This window comes from Danio rerio, chromosome 10, assembly GCF_049306965.1.
Source record: "Danio rerio strain Tuebingen ecotype United States chromosome 10, GRCz12tu, whole genome shotgun sequence".
NCBI classification, from domain to species: domain Eukaryota; kingdom Metazoa; phylum Chordata; class Actinopteri; order Cypriniformes; family Danionidae; genus Danio; species Danio rerio.
In genome coordinates this window covers 39217826-39236833 of record NC_133185.1, presented here as the reverse complement: position 1 = coordinate 39236833, position 19008 = coordinate 39217826, and the positions used below count along the sequence as shown (strand labels likewise).

Genomic DNA, 19008 nt, shown 5'->3' with positions numbered 1-19008 from the left:
CCTTTTGTTGTAACTTAATAAAATCTACTGCAATTAATGTCAACAAAGAGGTTTAATCCACAAGAATTTGATCATTATTCCTACCTGTTCACATCGGTTCAGTCCTTATTTAGGCTAGAGTGGGTTATTTTTTGAGAATGAATCTGTGGATTTAAATGAATTGTGAGAGTCGATTCATCCTTGACCTATTCATAAATACAACAGTTGCTTTGTTGCTGAATAAATGTCTTATTCACTTAAGACAGTGTCCTACCACCACCTACTGGCGATTTCAGGTAATACATGGATAACTTCATTTTGTTGCATATTTTTCTTTTTAATTTATTATTTGAAGCATTATTCATTTAAAAAGATTTTACAAGAATAACGAATTTATATAATCATAACATATAAAATATAATATAAACGATAATAATAATACTGTTAAAAATGATAAATAATTGATAATGAAAATATAAAATAATTGAAATGAGCTACTCAAAATAAATGAATCATACACACACGCACACACACACACACACACACACACACACGTATAAATATATATAAACATGGTAATAATTCTAATAAAAAGCAATAACGCGGAAAAAGTTGTGCATGACAGAAAAAATACATAGGCCTAAGTGCAAAATTAAATTAATTAATAATTGGAAAAAATGTGTATATAAGCAGGTGGCTGTGTGAGCACATTAAGGCGAATGAGCCAGTCAGTCTAGCGCGGGCCTGCATTAGAAGTTTGTTGTGTTTTAAAAATTCTCTACGTAATACCAAATGGAATTGTGGAACTCTGACATCATCAGTGACAGTATAAAGCTTTTTGACGTAGCAGAAACTCTCATTAGCTTCTTTGGATGTCTAGTAGTTCAGTACTTTCTGCGATTCAACAGTACAGTGATAAAATGGCATTTTCAAAACTGATTAACCGTCTGAAGAAAGCGTTTGGTGTTAAGTGTGCGAACGAACAACCGTGTGAGCCACTCAAACCCACCGGCAGCACGACAGAGAATCACCGTCATCTGATGACCGATGACCCGGCCGTCGCTGCAGGAAAACAGGCAGGGAGACAGAAAAAGAGGAAACTCAAATTGTCTCCCATCTTCTTCGCCTGTTTTTCCAGAAGAAGAGCTACTGTTGTTGGTAAAATAGATTTATGAGCACTTTTAATTACTAAAGCATACTGTTAAACACACCAAACACATCACATAAGTGTTTAAAGATCAGAAATAAACATTAACTGGAAGACATTTTAGAAAGAGTTTCTTAAAGCCACAGTTCACATAAACAAGACAATTCTGTCATAATTTACTCCTTAAACCTGTTTGAGGTGCTTTCAGCCATTGACTTCCACAGTATTTTGTGTTCCTACAATGAAGGTTAATGGCTGCTGATTTCAGGAATTTTCTTCAGAATTTGTAGTTTTGTGTAAAAAACAGAAAAAATAAGAATTATTTGTATTAGGATTTTTTATTTCAGTGAGCTTTGCCTTTAGATATATAGTTTACTTGTTTGCTAATTCAATGCAGAAAACCCATGAAGATCATCAATAAAAACACATTGAGTAATGTTTCTGCAAATGAACTGTTCGAATATCTTGTCAAAAAGAGTTGTAGAGTCATATTAATGATGTTCCTTCCTCTCTTTAGATCAGCTATGTGTGCAGGAGATCCACGAACTTCACGCAGAGCCCATCAGTAGCTCTAAATTCTTCTGCACTGCTGTGAGCAACCTGGAGCTGGAAGTTCTCCAACCTCCAGCTCTTGATGCTCCAGCAGACGAAGATTTGTACTTTAAACCTGAAGTGAACAGCTTTGACTCTGCAGTGGTCATTGAGAACGACTCTGCAGAGCTTCACTTCCCAGAAGACATTGAATCCTCCCTCAGTGAGGACAGCCTGGAGCAAGAGCTTGATAGTCCTCCAAGTTCACCATCCGATGAGGACAATGAACTTCCAGTGAGCCAGCAGTTCATAACAGATGACATCTGTGACTCTGCCCTGGATGAAAACTCGAACCCTCCACCGGATCAGGTCTCACAAGAGGACTCTGCTGTGAAGTCTACAGCAGATGATGGGACCTGCTTGGACAATAGTAAGTTTATTGCTGGAGTTCAGAACATTTGTTTAGGCTCATCAAACTTTGTAAAATTATACAGTTGAAGTCAAAATTATTCGCCCTCCTGTGATTTTTTATTAATATTTTTTAAATATTTCCCAAATGATGCAGAGCAATAAAGTTTAAGTATTCAGAACTTTAAGCTGAACACAGGTATCTTGAAAATATCCAGTAAATATGATGTACTGTCATCACGACAAAGATAAAAGACATCAGTTATTAGAAATGAGTTATTAAAACTATCATGTTCTGAAATCTGACAATAATTCTGACTTCAACTGTTTGTGTTTTTATTTGGTTTATAATTTAATGACATTTTCTTCATTTTTAACAGATGACATCAGCTGCCGATACAAACTCGGAAAGCAGCTTGGTGAAGGAGGTTTCGGCTCCGTGTATGAGGGGATTCGCATACAGGATGGTCTGCAGGTATTCATTTTTGTAGACTCAAATCCTCTGATGAAGTTCCCTGTTTAAAGAACATCATCAGAGCTTTCATTGTTTGGACATTTCTGCTGACGAATGAATCCTCTGTTCAGGATTTATGACTGAATGAAATGATCTCCGTGCACATGTTAATTGTACGCTTGTTCCTTTAAACAGGTGGCAGTTAAATTTGTCCAGAAGACCCCAAATATGCAAGATGTCAGCTCTGTGAGTAGACTACACTTGCTGTTCGCTGTGTTCAGTTTATAAAGTCTTATATTTATTATAGACCACAGGCTGTGGTCAGAAACCCTTGTTTGAAAACCAACATTATTATTTTGTTTTCAGTCATGTGACCAGCCACTTCCTCTAGAGATCACCTTGGCAAACATGGCCAGCGATGGCTCCAGGTGTTCGAACATTATTCAGCTTCTGGACTGGCAGGTCTTTGAAAACCATTACGTCATGGTGATGGAGCGGCCTAGTCCAAGCATGGACCTGGAAGCATTCCTTGAAGTCAGCGGAGGAGTCCTTAGTGAGAAAACAGCACATACCATCATGAGGCAAGCTGTTTATGCGGCCAACGTGTGCTGTTACCGCGGGGTGTTCCACCGGGACATTAAGCTTCAAAACCTGCTGGTGAACCCCGACACACTGGAAGTCAAGCTGATCGACTTCGGGTGTGGAGACTTCATGATGGAATCAGCCTACAGTATCTTCTCTGGTAGGTGTTTTGAATAGTGTGGTCAAAAGTATCGACTTCAGTACCAATCGATTCTGACATTTAACAAGTCAATTTGAGCGCTGTTAAACACCACTGATTGGCCATTGGTGTTCACATGCTCAGCAAATATGACTGTGATGAGTGTCGGTATCGATTGGTAGTTGATACTTTTGACAACACTAGTTATGAATGTGCATAAGCATTATTAATAAACGTATTGAAAGCTGGTTAATTAGCACAGCTGAAGCCCATCTGGTATATATATTCAACATGATGCTAAACTAAACGTCTCTCCTCCAGGCACAGAAGCGTACATCCCGCCAGAGTTTTATGAAAAAGGATGCTACCGGGCCAAACCAGCGACGGTCTATTCTCTTGGGGTTCTTCTGTTCACAATGCTCCATGGAGAATTCCCATCAGCGTATGACCTGTACTACCTCCAACATGACTGGTCCAAATTTACCCTCTCTCAAGGTGAGATGTTCATCAAAGAACAATTAAGTGAAACAGCTTAATAATAATAATAACAATAACCTCACCTCTCCATTTCTTCTTCACAGAATGCTGTGATATGATGAGGGCTTGTCTGCATGAGAATCCAGAGTGCAGAATTCCTCTAGAAGAGATGCCTTACCACGACTGGTCCATGCTGGAGTTCTGAGTCACATTAGCAGAATGTTTTGTATATTTGATTTTTGTACATGTCTGTAATAAAGATATATTTTATTGAACTCACTTGTGTTGTGGCTTATATTGTGATCTAGCCCCAGTGTTGTCAGATTGTGTGGATTTAAAATGGTTTTGTATGGGGTGACAAAAATGAGGTTTAAACAGCATCCAGTCCTTTCCAACACACACTGCAGTTGACACTGGCGTCATTACGGCGCACTTTTAGAAATACACTTTTTCAGAATGCTGTACAGCGCTGACCCAAAACCTAAACATATCAGTCACTGCGACATAAGCAAATCATCCATAAATATTCCAATGGTTTATTGTGAAATCAGAGCTGTTCAGAAAAATGTATTAAAATACAAACGTCGTAACATGAGAATGTGAGATTCAATACAAAACATCAGCATTTTCACAATAAGAGCACCCAGTTTTATTAAGGTCTTTGAGTGTTTGTTGCCATCATGACAATCCTAAACAAAATATTCAGTGATATTCCTTCAAATCAATACTGATAGTGTAGTTTGCGCAGACACGCTGAGGTTTATCCAGTGTACAGAAGTCTGAATCATCCACATTATTTCATACGCTTCCAGAAACACGTTTACTACACGAATGTCCAGCGTTTGCTAAAACTGTTCAACTCTTTAGATGATTCCTTTCTTACAACATCTCCAACTATGACAGCTTCTCATTACTCACCATTTCTTAATCTTACTAAATACTTGACTTGATGTCGGACCTGGCGGACCACCACATTTAAGCTTTTGCTGGTCCTCACAGCATTATATATCTCCTACGACGTGTTCACCTTTACCCCATTGATCTCAATAATAACATCTCCTGGCTTCATTCCGGCTCTGCTAAACAGAAAACAGGAAATGACATCATCAATAGGATGCCTTACTCAACAGCTGATAACATCATGTTCAGAGAGCAGCACACCTGTTGGCTGGAGATCCTACAATCACACGGTGGATGAGAACTCCATGAGAAACATCAGGGAAGGACGGGTCTCGCATCCTTAGCTCTTCGATTATACTGAGGAGGGGAAAAAGAGAATTTAAAGATAATAAAAGACTCACTTCAGTGCAAAGTTTACGGTTTAAGGATTGATTGATAAATAGATAAGATAGATAGATTCATAGATAAATTGATTGATTAATTGATAGTTTAATAGACAGATCAGCAAAACAATCAATATTACATTTGCTTCAACCAAAAACACTTCAATGTCTGCGGTTTAATTACTCTTGCTAATAACATAGTAAAAACATCTGAAAAGCATTATTCCCATAATACATTTGTTTTTCAGTTGTTTTTTTCTGTCACTGCAACACAGAAAGGCCTTTGTCCCGCCCTTACATTTCAGGTAAAACTAAACAAGGTTGACTGTGATTGGCCACTTCTCATATCATTTAAATCACTGCTTCGGAATGACGGTAGTTTGTGCAGGTATTTTTGCATTAAATTGTCACAAAAATTCACAAACATTTTTATTTTTCGGCGTGAAAATTGCATACAAATTCTCCTTGATAAATTAAGCACTTTTCAACAAAACAAGCCAATTTTCCAGGTATTCCAGCACTTGAATTTCTAAGAGCCAAATCTAGTGGTAAATAACAAAAATCTGCAGATTCCATAATGTATGAATTTTGCTCTCCTGTAAAATTGTAATAAAAGTGTTTGGCACCTGGGGGTCAAAGTCAACATCATCACTCCAATGTAACGCCTTTTCGATCCCGATTCTCCAAACCAAGAGTCTGAAAAAAAGACCCAATAACCATCTGTCAGTAAAAAAAAATTCTGTCACAGACAAAAGCAAGCAGCTGTGAGGTCATTCTTACTCTATTTGTCTGCAGATCGGTCTAGGAAGAGACGGACTCTGTCTGAGGGAATAGCGAAGGAAATCCCTGCTGTCACTTTCATGGTATTAATGCCGATGACCTCACCATCCTGAAGAGTACAAACATGACACATCAGTTTATTACATAAGGCTAGAGTATGGCCAGTACAATACAATATTGATGAACATTTGAAAACAATTCACGTTCTTAATATGACAGTCATGAAGCTCTGTGTTGCTCTGAAGGTCCAGCAATCTGTAGTCAACTACTAAATGTGCACTAATAACTTTGCCTTTTACCTTATTGTACAAGGAGGGTACCACCATAGCTGTGAGATACGTTCTACTTGGGATTTCGTAGTGTGGTTCTAGCACACTAATTAAATGCCTAAAACCGGAGTTTTCTACCCCTGAAAAAGGTTGCATGTCTGTGGCTATAAATACTCCTACCCTAATACTCCTACTATTATGCCTACAATTGTCTTTGCTTGTGTTGAGTTACTTGGAATTTTTATTCCAAATGAAGACAGGAGAGTAGTTTGTGTTTCACTTGTCGGTTTAACAGATAAAGTAATGATTTTGTGGACATCAGTAATCTAACTATTTGCCTTAATCTGATTAAAACAATAATATGATTAAGATGTTTACATGAGTTGCTTTTTGAATGTTCATTTCATGATCCCGTTTTACATGTTAAAGCACATAATACGATTAACGTTATTGTGTCACCACACTATCCACGTTTCCTCTATAATTTAGTCTCATAATAAGTCTCACGTAATTTAGGGGCGTTTCATTCTAAATTTGTCGACTTTAACTGCAGTTTGGCACTTTCATTTTCATTCAAGAACATTTCATGCGTGCCCCCATGACAAACGAGAAACTGGATGCAAAGAACTGCTAGAAGAGTGTAGTTTTAATGGAATTTTGGATACCGCGCGTCGTATGGGAGAAACAAAAAACCTCCGCAGAGAATAGTGTCAAGCAGCCGTGTGTGTAGAGATCATCCCGTTACAAAATGTGGCGAAAATCCTACAAGATGGTAATAGTTTGATTAAGGTGTTTACATGTTTACATTCAGAGAGCAGCATTTACAGCAGATCTTTCAGTCCATAATATTGTAGTGATATTAAAAGAGTACTGCTGACGATACTAACTACCTTTGCCATCTGAATAAACAAACAAAGAACACTGATTGCTCACTTACCAAATCCACAGAGACAGGACAATCAACGCGAACTGGAACTGCATCTTTTTTTAAAAGAAGACGATGAGCAAATCCGGATTTCACCATTTCCAGATGCGAAAAGCTCTCGGGTAAAAATGTTCCTCACAAACATTTTTGTTGCGTGTTAGAAGACCACTGTAGTCCACAAATGTGGGTCATTTCTCACTGCGGGAAAATGAAAACAAAACCTTTGTTGTGGCACGTTTATAAACAACACTGACGACCCATGTCTCCGAACAATTCTTCTTCTTCCACTTGTTTTATTTACGGTTAGCAACACAACGTCGCGTCTCTCTGAATACTGTAACAGGTAGTTTTTGAAGCTATCATGTATATCAATAAAGTTGCACCTCATTCACAATAGAGCGCACTGATTAGTTTGTCTTTCTCTTGAATTAATGATGAAAGCTCAAAGACGTCACATTGTACCCGCCGGTACAGACACCCAGTCTCCATGCTGGAATTTACACAAGGAGCTCGTGGCCTTGACGTAGCTTCAAAATTTCTTTTCAAACCGGAAGAACGAATTTGTTCGAAATAACGCAAAAACAACCAATTTTCACTTTTATTGTGAAATATATGTATCCTAATAGTGTTTTTAGCAGCGTTGAACATATATATGACTGTCAACATCTCAAAAATGTGTTTTGGTGTTTTTGGACCCTTTAAACCAAAAGGCAGAAGCAGTTTTTTGAGTAAATGTCAGCGACTCACCAGGTTTATGAGAGGCCCTCCTGAATTTCCAAACTGTAAAGCAGAATTGTGATTGAGTGATGGAATGCAATTCATTAAATGATGACATACATTTTTTTTTGCATGCAACACCACCCAGTTTCCAGTGCTCTTACATCTATGGTAGCGTCCGTCTGGATGTAATCCATGTTGGAGTTGGAGAGACCCAGTTCTTTACTGTCTCTCTGAGCAGAGCTGACGATTCCAGATGTGATGGTGTTTTTAAGAGAAAAGGGGCTCCCCATGGCAACCACAAATTCACCTTGACGCACATCAGATGACTTGCCAAGACGCAACGTGGTAGAGGATTCTAGGACAAGATGGAGAAAACAATGACACTATGTCAGACTATATGGTCATGTACTAGAACTGTGGTAAAAGAAAACTGAAAAATTAATAGCAAAAATGGCTTTCCAAACATAAAAGCCTCCTCTGTTACTGTTCAAGGCTCAAAATTAACCTTTTTGTTTGGTAGCACCGGTGCTCCTAACTTAAAAAATGTAGGCGCATCAGACAAAATTTTGTCGCACCCACCAATTATAAGCAACGTTACTACATGTTTTATACAAACAGAGTTATTGCATTTGAAATCAACACTAATCAAACTAAAAAGCAAAAAAAATATATATATATATATGCATGCGTGAGGAAAATATGTCTCAACGAAATCCCGTTATTACAAGTAAATAGATTTTATAACATAACTGAGTGACCAAAGCATACACAGACCGCTGTGCTGTTCTCATGGGTGGTGTCTGATATTGCACTGATGCTTTCGACATGTACTGTACCCTATTATATGCATACATCATGTTAATAGCTATACCGGTCTTCATGAGTAGCGATAATAGTTTTCTCGGCTCAAGGCCGTTTGCCACTGTGTACGTGGTGTTACATTTTACATATAGCTGCCACTTGCACGGCGGGCATCTGGCGATTATATGAAGGATAAAACAGAAGCTCTCGTGCTAGATGTGGCAAACAGTTACCTGAAAATTCCATCCCACAGACTTTTCATAGCGGACTTGAAGCCAATGGAAGTCTTTTATTCACTCTTTGAAAAGTGTAGATGTGTGATTGACATTCAGCGCATGATCACTACTAAGATGTGTCATTATTTGTAACTTTAGATGACAGTTTCTAAAAAAACATCTGTCAGTGTAATCTTAATTCTCATCTTCAGCGCTTTATAATTTTTCGCAGTAGTAGCTCTCCCAGTCATCCCAAACCAGAAGGCATTGACTGAGTGATTGACAGCTGATATTAACCAATCCATTCACGCTCTGTTCTAGAGCAATGGCCCAATAAGAAGAGCTCAAAGGCGGGGCAAGTATTATGAACTTGGCTTTGTTTACTGCAGCAAGTTGACATGACAACTGTTGTAAACCATTCCTAAGAACTACGTTTCGCATTTCAAGAGCAGAGATGCATTCTGCGTGAATGTCCTCCAAATCCGTGCATATGGTGAACACTTTGCAGTAAAAACTGGTCGCACACATCAATTTTATGCACTCGCAAAAATGCTTCCAAATATATTTTGAGGTCGCATAGATAAAATTTCGGGCGCATAAGTGACCGAAATGGTCGCAATTTCGAGCCCTGCTGTTGGTTTAACTAAAAATGTTGACAATAATTATTCTTTAGTTGCTGTAATATTTCTGTTTAAAAATCTGAGGATACAAAACCAAATGTCACTAAGGTTATCACAATTTCGAGTTTATTTCCATATTTGTATGCAGCTGTTACTCCTGAAATATTACAGCGTGTATGTAGCATAAATACACTACAAACAGATTAATGGGTTAACACCAGGGCTTGACATTAACACCCACCAACCGCAGGTAGACTTCGGCTGTGGCGGATTAGACAGCCACTCCCACTATCCACTTTGGCTGGTCGAAAATCACTTTTAAATTGTATTTTTTTTTTTGAAGTAGGGTTCAACAATAAGGATGAACCTCTAGAAATGAGAAGCAGCTCGACTGACAAAAACAACTGTGTTCACGCAAGCAAAAGAAAGCAGATGAATACAGAGTGTTATGTGATGCGCGCAAGTTTTTAAAAGCGTGCACGATCCCATTTCCATGCGTGAAGCAACCTTGACTGGAAACACAATGCTGCGATCGGTTCTGTTTGAAATAGACTGGACAAAAAGTGATACACATCCACCATTTTCAAGAGCTCGAGATTTTTTAAAAAGAAGGTATTTTATGTATGCAGCAGCAGTTGCAGCTTTAGCTTTAAATAATCTTTGAACAGATTATTAATGGGCCTAACGTTAACTGTGTGCGTTTGATCATCCTTTCATTATTGCACACGGTATGTTTTTCACCTGCTTTCTTTTTGTTAATATGATTTAATTATCATTCTTTTCAGTAATGTTGATTTAATAGATTAACTTTTATGCAAAGTTAACTGCTGATCTGAGACCTTAAACTAGGACAGACAGCTTTGCATAGTTTTAGACAGGCTACATGACAATAATTATTTTTTAAGTTTTATTTAATAAAAAGTGCATGAATATTATAAAATATATTTTGCTGGTTTTTGAATTTTTCTAATTATAAACTTTTTAGAGAAAAAATTGGTACAACCTTAATGTTGAGCCCTAAAATAATAACCAATTACAATGCAACACCATGAAACCACTACCGCTCATACTCATTGAGCAAAGTCATACACAACACATCTAAATCAAGTAATTTTGCAAATATTTTTTCCCAAAAACAAAAGTGAAAATGGTGAGTGGCTAGGAAAGTTGAAAAACTACTAGCCATATAGGCTGGTGATCAAAAAAGTTAATGTAGAGCCATTAAAATATTAAAAATCATATTGACCTCACACTTTTAAAGTACTAGCCGTGATACATTTTTGATTCTTTAAGCTCAATTCTTAAATAAACACAGTTCAAAAAGAAATTACTCATTTGATAAAGACATTTTACTAAAAATGTAAATTAATAAAATAAAATGAGTCCTTGCTCTTACCATATAAAACTATGACTCATTAAAAATAGGGATGCACCGATACCATTTTTTTATAACCGATTTGATTTCGATCCCAAAATTCTGAGTGTCGACCAATACAGATGCGATCCCGATACTGTGCCATTTTTCTTTTAAGCATAATATAGTTTCTATGGTGATAAACTCAAACAATAAATCTTGTTTAGTAAAAATAAAAGACGTATAGGCCTACTGTATATGACAGACGACACAATCTAACTGAAAACATGATGCTTGCTGTAAACCAGGAAACATTATTTGAGGATTTGTTAAGACATTGATCTGTTGTGGTCCAGCTTATGTTTCTTTTTAATAGTAAGATTTTTCTTTGAACTCTGCAACAGGCTACCACTATTGACCCTAATCAAAACACAAACTGGTCTGTTAAATAAACTATTGATATAAATAAAATTACAGTCAAATATTCACAGTTTCAGAGTAACCTATATGAGGCTAAATTATTTTCTGTTAATGACAATCAATATTGTGCCTGTCAGTTTCACTTTTATTAATTTAACCACAATGAGCCAGGCTTACAAACTATCCTAAAAGTATTCCCCTAGGAAGAATAAACTCAGTCGGATAATTCTACAGAGCGGCACACGTCACATCAGCCGGTGTGTGAATGAAGTGCTTGATGCATCACTGAGACAGCGCGCAGTACTCCGCTATCTGCAGACACTTCCAATCCAAAACAGCAGTAAAAAGGGAAGAAATCAGTGCGTTAAGGATCTGTCCAATGTATTATTGAGCCTTTTCGAGTTTTAAATTTCAGGTAGGCCTACTTTGTGTGTGAAGAGCAGGTAGTAATCCACTCAGTTCCAGTGTTGTGAATGCGATCATCTGATCCAACAGACACAGCGCTACATGATTCAGAAACAGCAATAAACTCCTCGTTTCAGGTCGAAATGAACCAATTTAATGCAAAACTAAATGCATTTCTCCACTGATTATTTATATTAACAGGAACAATTAGTCTTGGAGAAAGTTTTAAAATAGAAGGCTTTAGACCGAAAATAGGAGATGTTAAACTTTCTGCACTGGCTTATATTCCAAATCCTGTAAATATTTCACTGAATCATAATAACCTACAGTGCTTCAAAATCATAGAACAGGAAGAGCTAGATAAAATCATAAATAGTTCTAAAGCAGCTACGTGTATGCTGGACTCAATTCCAACAAAATTACTGAAAGAACTGCTACCTGCTATAGGAGAACCTCTTCTTAACATTATCAACTCTTCGTTGTCTATAGGCCATGTTCCAAACTCTTACAAGCTAGCTGTTATTAAGCCTATTATTAAGAAACCGCAACTGGACCCCAACAACTTAGCTAATTATAGGCCTATTTTAAATCTTCCATTTCTGTCTAAAATACTAGAAAAAGTTGTTTCTACTCAATTATGCTCCTTTCTGCAGACAAACAATATTTTGAAGTTGTTCAGTCAGGTTTCAGGGCTCATCACAGTACAGAAACCGCATTAGTGAAAATAACCAATGATTTACTCTTAGCTGCTGACCAAGGGTGCATCTCGCTATTAGTTCTACTCGATCTTAGTGCGGCATTTGACACCATTGACCACAATATCCTCATAAATCGCTTAAAGTCTACAGGTGTCCAGGGACAAGCTCTACAATGGTTTAAGTCATACTTAACTGACCATTACCAGTTTGTGAATATTAATGGACAGCCTTCACAAGTCAGCCCAGTAAAGTATGAGGTGCCTCAAGGATCAGTTTTAGGCCCTTTACTGTTTACAATTTACATGCTACCACTGGGAGACATTATTAGAAGACATGGGATCAGCTTTCACTGCTATGCAGATGATACTCAATTATATATTTCAACTAAACCTGATGAGATGTCTGAACTGTCTAAGCTAACTGAGTGTATTAGAGATGTTAAAGACTGGATGACCAACAATTTTCTTCTATTAAACTCAGACAAAACAGAATTATTACTTATTGGACCTAAATCCTGTACACAGCAGATCTCGCAACTCAATCTACAATTAAAGGGACACAAAGTTAGCGTTAGCTCTACTATAAAATATCTGGGTGTCATATTAGACAGCAATTTAACTTTTGAAAATCATAAATCCCACGTCACAAAAACTGCCTTCTTTCATCTGAGAAAAATCGCTAAATTACGAAGTATGCTATCCATCTTGGATGCAGAAAAGCTAGTCCATGCTTTTATGACTTCTAAGCTGGATTACTGTAATGCTCTATTTGCTGGCTACCCAGCATTTTCTATTAACAAACTTCAATTAGTACAAAATGCACCTGCCAGAGTTCTTACCAGGTCTAGAAAATATGATCATTTCACCCCAATTTTATCCTTACACTGGCTGCCTGTTAAGTTTTGTATAGAATTAAAAATATTACTTCTCACCTATAAAGCTCTAAATAATCTAGCTCCTGTTTATCTAACCAACCTTCTGTCTCGCTACAAACCAACTCGCTCTTTAAGATCTCAAAATTCAGGGCTTCTGGTAGTATCTAGAATAACAAAGTCAAGAAAAGGAGGTCGAGCCTTCTCCTTTATGGCTCCTACACTCTGAAATAGCCTTCCTGATAACATCCGAGGCTCAGACACACTCTCCCAGTTCAAAACTAGATTAAAGACCTATCTGTTTAGTAAAGCATACACTCAATGCATCACTTAGCCGGTTTCCACACAAGTTTCTACATCTTGTTTATTATGAACAGCAGCTACGGTAATTATTCTCTTTTTTTTTTTTCTCCATTTCCACCTGGGGATACTCATTCCGAGGTCTTTAGATTATCTGGAGTCACTGATTGGATCCAAGACCAGCGACGAGATGATCCCAAGGTGTCCATATCCAGGACCAGGCCATATCCTGAGCTGCTGCTGTGCTGGTGGTCATGGGGGAGTGGAGAACATGAGTCTGATTCCAGTGACCAACCAGGGACTGACTAGTCTTCACTGAGGCCAGCTTCCAGCCTTCACCGCTGAGACTGCAGCTCTACACTAACTTTTGGCCAGCGGAGAAATTAAAATGGTCGTGCCTGAAGGATTCAGATTTCTGCTTTCCAATCCGTCTCATCATGGACCAACGTTTATCCTTTTCTCATCATATTGTTTCTCATAATTTTTTTTATTAAATATAATTATTTGATCATTTAAATGAGTATTTAACTGTGAATTCATTTTAATTAATGAATAGGTTAACACATTGCTTAATATAAGAATGTTCAGTGCATTTGCCTGTCTCTTTATAACTATTTTCAGAAGCCATCAAACTAGGTTAGAGGTCAAGATATAAATGGGAAAGAAAAATATTGTTTCCATTTCAAAATGTCTTTCGGGAAACATGTTACCCCCAATGTGTAAAGCAATTTGAGTGTGCAGAAAAATTGCTATATAAATGTAAGGAATTATTATTATTAATTATTATTTATTCATTTCTATGTGAAACACTTTCATGAGCCCATTTAGCCAATAAGACAAAAACATAGTTTTACTAAAGTAAGCTTACATTTATCCACACAAAATAAACCTGACTGTATTTTTTGTAGTAAAGCCGTGATTAATTGTGTTAAATATGCCATTTCAGCCTGCAGAATGGCATTTCAAACTGTGGCCTAACAAAAATATAGAAAATAAATATCGAGTTTCTGTAATATAAAACTAAATAATTCCTCTCCCTGTATAGTTCCTAAGGTTATCTAGTGTAATATTAAGGTAAACAAATGTAATATTAACAGAATTAGCAATCAATCTGACTGATGTTAACGTTAAAGATTTGATTGAGCTTTTAAGTAAAACAATAATTAGTTTAACGTTACAGTACCGTTAATATAACATTAATATTTACATTACAGTAACATTAAGTTGCATCAATGTTAGCATTAGCATCAACTGCTAATTAGCGCTAGCTAGCTAGCCTGTGTGACATACAGTAATAAACGTAAGATCTAATTACACTGACTTTAATATTCATTGGTTTAATTTGTAATTGTTTATTCGCAATTATTCGCGTATTGTTTAATTCGCATTTTTCACTTAGTAAAGGCGGGGACTGTTGACTAACGTTAGTAGCTCTAAATTAGTTGACTGGAACGCTGTGATGGTGTTAGCATGTAGCATGTTCACACATAAAATAAGTACAGTTCGCAATTAAAACCATTACCTACCTTTTGTTGTAAGTTAACTTAATAAAATCTACTGCAATTGATGTCAACAAAGATGTTTAATCCACAAGAATTTGATCATTATTCCTACCTGTTAGCGTTCACATCGGTTCAGTCCTTATATGTTAGGCTAGAGTGGGTTATTTTTTGCGAATGAATCTGTGGATTTAAATAAATTGTGAGAGTCGATTCATCCTTGACCTATTCATAAATACAACAGTTGCTTTGTTGCTGAATAAATGTCTTATTCACTTAAGACAGTGTCCTACCACCACCTACTGGCGGTTTCAGGTAATATATGGATAATTTCATTGTGTTGCATATTTTTCTTTTTAATTTATTATTTGAAGCATTATTCATTTAAAAAAAGAATTCACAAGAATAACGAATTTATATAATATATAAATATAAAATAAATAAAATGAGAAATGAAAAAATCACACACACACACACACACACGCACGCACGCACGCACGCACACACACGTATAAATATATATAAACATGGCAATAATTGTAATAAAAAGTAAAACGCAGAAAAAGTTGTGCATGACAGAAAAATACATAGGCCTAAGTGCAAAATTAATTTAATTAATAATTGGAAAAAATGTGTATAAGCAGGTGGCTGTGTGAGCACATTAAGGCGAATGAGCCAGTCAGTCTAGCGCGGCCCTGCATTAGAAGTTTGTTGTGTTTTAAAAAGTCTCTACGTAATACCAAATGGAATTGTGGAACTCTGACATCATCAGTGACAGTATAAAGCTTTTTGACGTAGCAGAAACTCTCATTAGCTTCTTTGGATGTCTAGTAGTTCAGTACTTTCTGCGATTCAACAGTACAGTGATAAAATGGCATTTTCAAAACTGATTAACCGTCTGAAGAAAGCGTTTGGTGTTAAGTGTGCGAACGAACAACCGCGTGAGCCACTCGAACCCACCGGCAGCACGACAGAGAATCACCGTCATCTGATGCCCGATGACCCGGCCGTCGCTGCTGGAAAACAGGCAGGGAGACAGAAAAAGAGGAAACTCAAATTGTCTCCCATCTTCTTCGCCTGTTTTTCCAGAAGAAGAGCTACTGTTGTTGGTAAAATAGATTTATGAGCACTTTTAATTACTAAAGCATACTGTTAAACACACCAAACACATCACATAAGTGTTTAAAGATCAGAAATAAACATTACTGGAAGACATTTTAGAAAGAGTTTCTTAAAGCCACAGTTCACATAAACAAGACAATTCTGTCATAATTTACTCCTTAAACCTGTTTGAGGTGCTTTCAGCCATTGACTTCCACAGTATTTTGTGTTCCTACAATGAAGGTTAATGGCTGCTGATTTCAGGAATTTTCTTCAGAATTTGTAGTTTTGTGTAAAAAACAGAAAAAATAAGAATTATTTGTATTAGGATTTTTTATTTCAGTGAGCTTTGCCTTTAGATATATAGTTTACTTGTTTGCTAATTCAATGCAGAAAACCCATGAAGATCATCAATAAAACACATTGAGTAATGTTTCTGCAAATGAACTGTTCAAATATCTTATCAAAAAGAGTTGTAGAGTCATATTAATGATGTTCCTTCCTCTCTTTAGATCAGCTATGTGTGCAGGAGATCCACGAACTTCACGCAGAGCCCATCAGTAGCTCTAAATTCTTCTGCACTGCTGTGAGCAACCTGGAGCTGGAAGTTCTCCAACCTCCAGCTCTTGATGCTCCAGCAGACGAAGATTTGGACTCTAAACCGGAAATGAACAGCTTTGACTCTGCAGTGGTCATTGAGAACGACTCTGCAGAGCTTCACTTCCCAGAAGACATTGAATCCTCCCTCAGTGAGGACAGCCTGGGGCAAGAGCTTGATAGTCCTCCAAGTTCACCATCTGATGAGGACAATGAATCTCCAGTGAGCCAGCAGCTCATAACAGATGACATCTGTGACTCTGCCCTGGATGAAAACTGGAACCCTTTACCGGATCAGGTCTCACAAGAGGACTCTGCTGTGAAGTCTACAGCAGATGATGGGACCTGCTTGGACAATAGTAAGTTTATTGCTGGAGTTCAGAACATTTGTTTAGGCTCATCAATCTTTGTAAAATTATACAGTTGAAGTCAAAATTATTCGCCCTCCTGTGATTTTTTATTAATATTTTTTAAATATTTCCCAGATGATGCAGAGCAATAAAGTTTAAGTATTCAGAACTTTAAGCTGAACACAGGTATCTTGAAAATATCCAGTAAATATGATGTACTGTCATCACGACAAAGATAAAAGACATCAGTTATTAGAAATGAGTTATTAAAACTATCATGTTCTGAAATCTGACAATAATTCTGACTTCAACTGTTTGTGTTTTTATTTGGTTTATAATTTAATGACATTTTTTTCATTTTTAACAGATGACATCAGCTGCCGCTACAAACTCGGAAAGCAGCTTGGTGAAGGAGGTTTCGGCTCCGTGTATGAGGGGATTCGCATACAGGATGGTCTGCAGGTATTCATTTTTGTAGACTCAAATCCTCTGATGAAGTTCCCTGTTTAAAGAACATCATCAGAGCTTTCATTGTTTGGACATTTCTGCTGACGAATGAAACCTCTGTTCAGGATTTATGACTGAATGAAATGATCTCCGTGCACATGTTAATTGTTCGCTTGTTCCTTTAAACAGGTGGCAGTTAAATTTGTCCAGAAGACCCCAAATATGCAAGATGTCAGCTCTGTGAGTAGACTACACTTTCTGTTCGCTGTGTTCAGTTTATAAAGTCTTATATTTATTATAGACCACAGGCTGTGGTCAGAAACCCTTGTTTGAAAACCAACATTATTATTTTGTTTTCAGTCATGTGACCAGCCACTTCCTCTAGAGATCACCTTGGCAAACATGGCCAGCGATGGCTCCAGGTGTTCGAACATTATTCAGCTTCTGGACTGGCAGATCTTTGAAAAACATTACGTCATGGTGATGGAGCGGCCTAGTCCAAGCATGGACCTGGAGGCATTCCTTAAAGTCAGCGGAGGAGTCCTCAGTGAGAAAACAGCACATACCATCATGAGGCAAGCTGTTTATGCGGCCAACGTGTGCTGTTACCGCGGGGTGTTCCACCGGGACATTAAGCTTCAAAACCTGCTGGTGAACCCCGACACACTGGAAGTCAAGCTGATCGACTTCGGGTGTGGAGACTTCATGATGGAATCAGCCTACAGTATCTTCTCTGGTAGGTGTTTTGAATAGTGTGGTCAAAAGTATCGACTTCGGTACCAATCGATTCTGACATTTAACAAGTCAATTTAAGCGCTGTTAAACACCACTGATTGGCCATTGGTGTTCACATGCTCAGCAAATATGACTGTGATGAGTGTCGGTATCGATTGGTAGTTGATACTTTTGACAACACTAGTTATGAATGTGCATAAGCATTATTAATAAACGTATTGAAAGCTGGTTAATTAGCACAGCTGAAGCCCATCTGGTATATATATTCAACATGATGCTAAACTAAACGTCTCTCCTCCAGGCACAGAAGCGTACATCCCGCCAGAGTTTTATGAAAAAGGATGCTACCGGGCCAAACCAGCGACGGTCTATTCTCTTGGGGTTCTTCTGTTCACAATGCTCCATGGAGAATTCCCATCAGCGTATGACCTGTACTACCTCCAACATGACTGGTCCAAATTTACCCTCTCTCAAGGTGAGATGTTCATCAAAGAACAATTAAGTGAAACAGCTTAATAATAATAATAACAATAACCTCACCTCTCCATTTCTTCTTCACAGAATGCTGTGATATGATGAGGGCTTGTCTGCATGAGAATCCAGAGTGCAGAATTCCTCTAGAAGAGATGCCTTACCACGACTGGTCCATGCTGGAGTTCTGAGTCACATTAGCAGAATGTTTTGTATATTTGATTTTTGTACATGTCTGTAATAAAGATATATTTTATTGAACTCACTTGTGTTGTGGCTTATATTGTGATCTAGCCCCAGTGTTGTCAGATTGTGTGGATTTAAAATGGTTTTGTATGGGGTGACAAAAATGAGGTTTAAACAGCATCCAGTCCTTTCCAACACACACTGCAGTTGACACTGGCGTCATTACGGCGCACTTTTAGAAATA

At 37.5% G+C, this 19008-nt stretch overlaps 3 protein-coding genes and 1 pseudogene across 5 annotated transcripts in view; 2 read left to right on the top strand and 2 right to left on the bottom strand.

The window, feature by feature from the left end:
* Positions 1-19008, bottom strand: part of stard13a (StAR related lipid transfer domain containing 13a) — a 229806-nt gene that overhangs the window by 174045 nt on the left and 36753 nt on the right. Inside the window, exon 1 of one of the 3 annotated variants that reach the window (XM_073915028.1) lies at positions 85-202. The exons of the other annotated variants lie outside the window; for them this stretch is intronic. The gene's annotated coding sequence lies outside the window, so the exon portion shown is untranslated. Of the gene's footprint in view, positions 1-84; positions 203-19008 lie in introns of those variants that run through there. 3 annotated transcript variants of the gene reach the window in all.
* Positions 765-4024, top strand: LOC110438859 (serine/threonine-protein kinase pim-2-like). Its single transcript, XM_068218621.2, has 7 exons — positions 765-1137; positions 1644-2087; positions 2446-2540; positions 2715-2765; positions 2886-3261; positions 3562-3735; positions 3822-4024. The coding sequence occupies exons 1-7, from the start codon at positions 852-854 to the stop codon at positions 3920-3922; spliced, it is 1527 nt and encodes a 508-aa protein (XP_068074722.2). The 5' UTR covers positions 765-851; the 3' UTR covers positions 3923-4024.
* LOC141376425 (serine protease HTRA2, mitochondrial-like) lies at positions 4244-5976 on the bottom strand (annotated as a pseudogene).
* Positions 15604-18871, top strand: LOC141374981 (serine/threonine-protein kinase pim-2-like). The gene is made up of 7 exons (XM_073915029.1): positions 15604-15986; positions 16491-16934; positions 17293-17387; positions 17562-17612; positions 17733-18108; positions 18409-18582; positions 18669-18871. The coding sequence occupies exons 1-7, from the start codon at positions 15701-15703 to the stop codon at positions 18767-18769; spliced, it is 1527 nt and encodes a 508-aa protein (XP_073771130.1). The 5' UTR covers positions 15604-15700; the 3' UTR covers positions 18770-18871.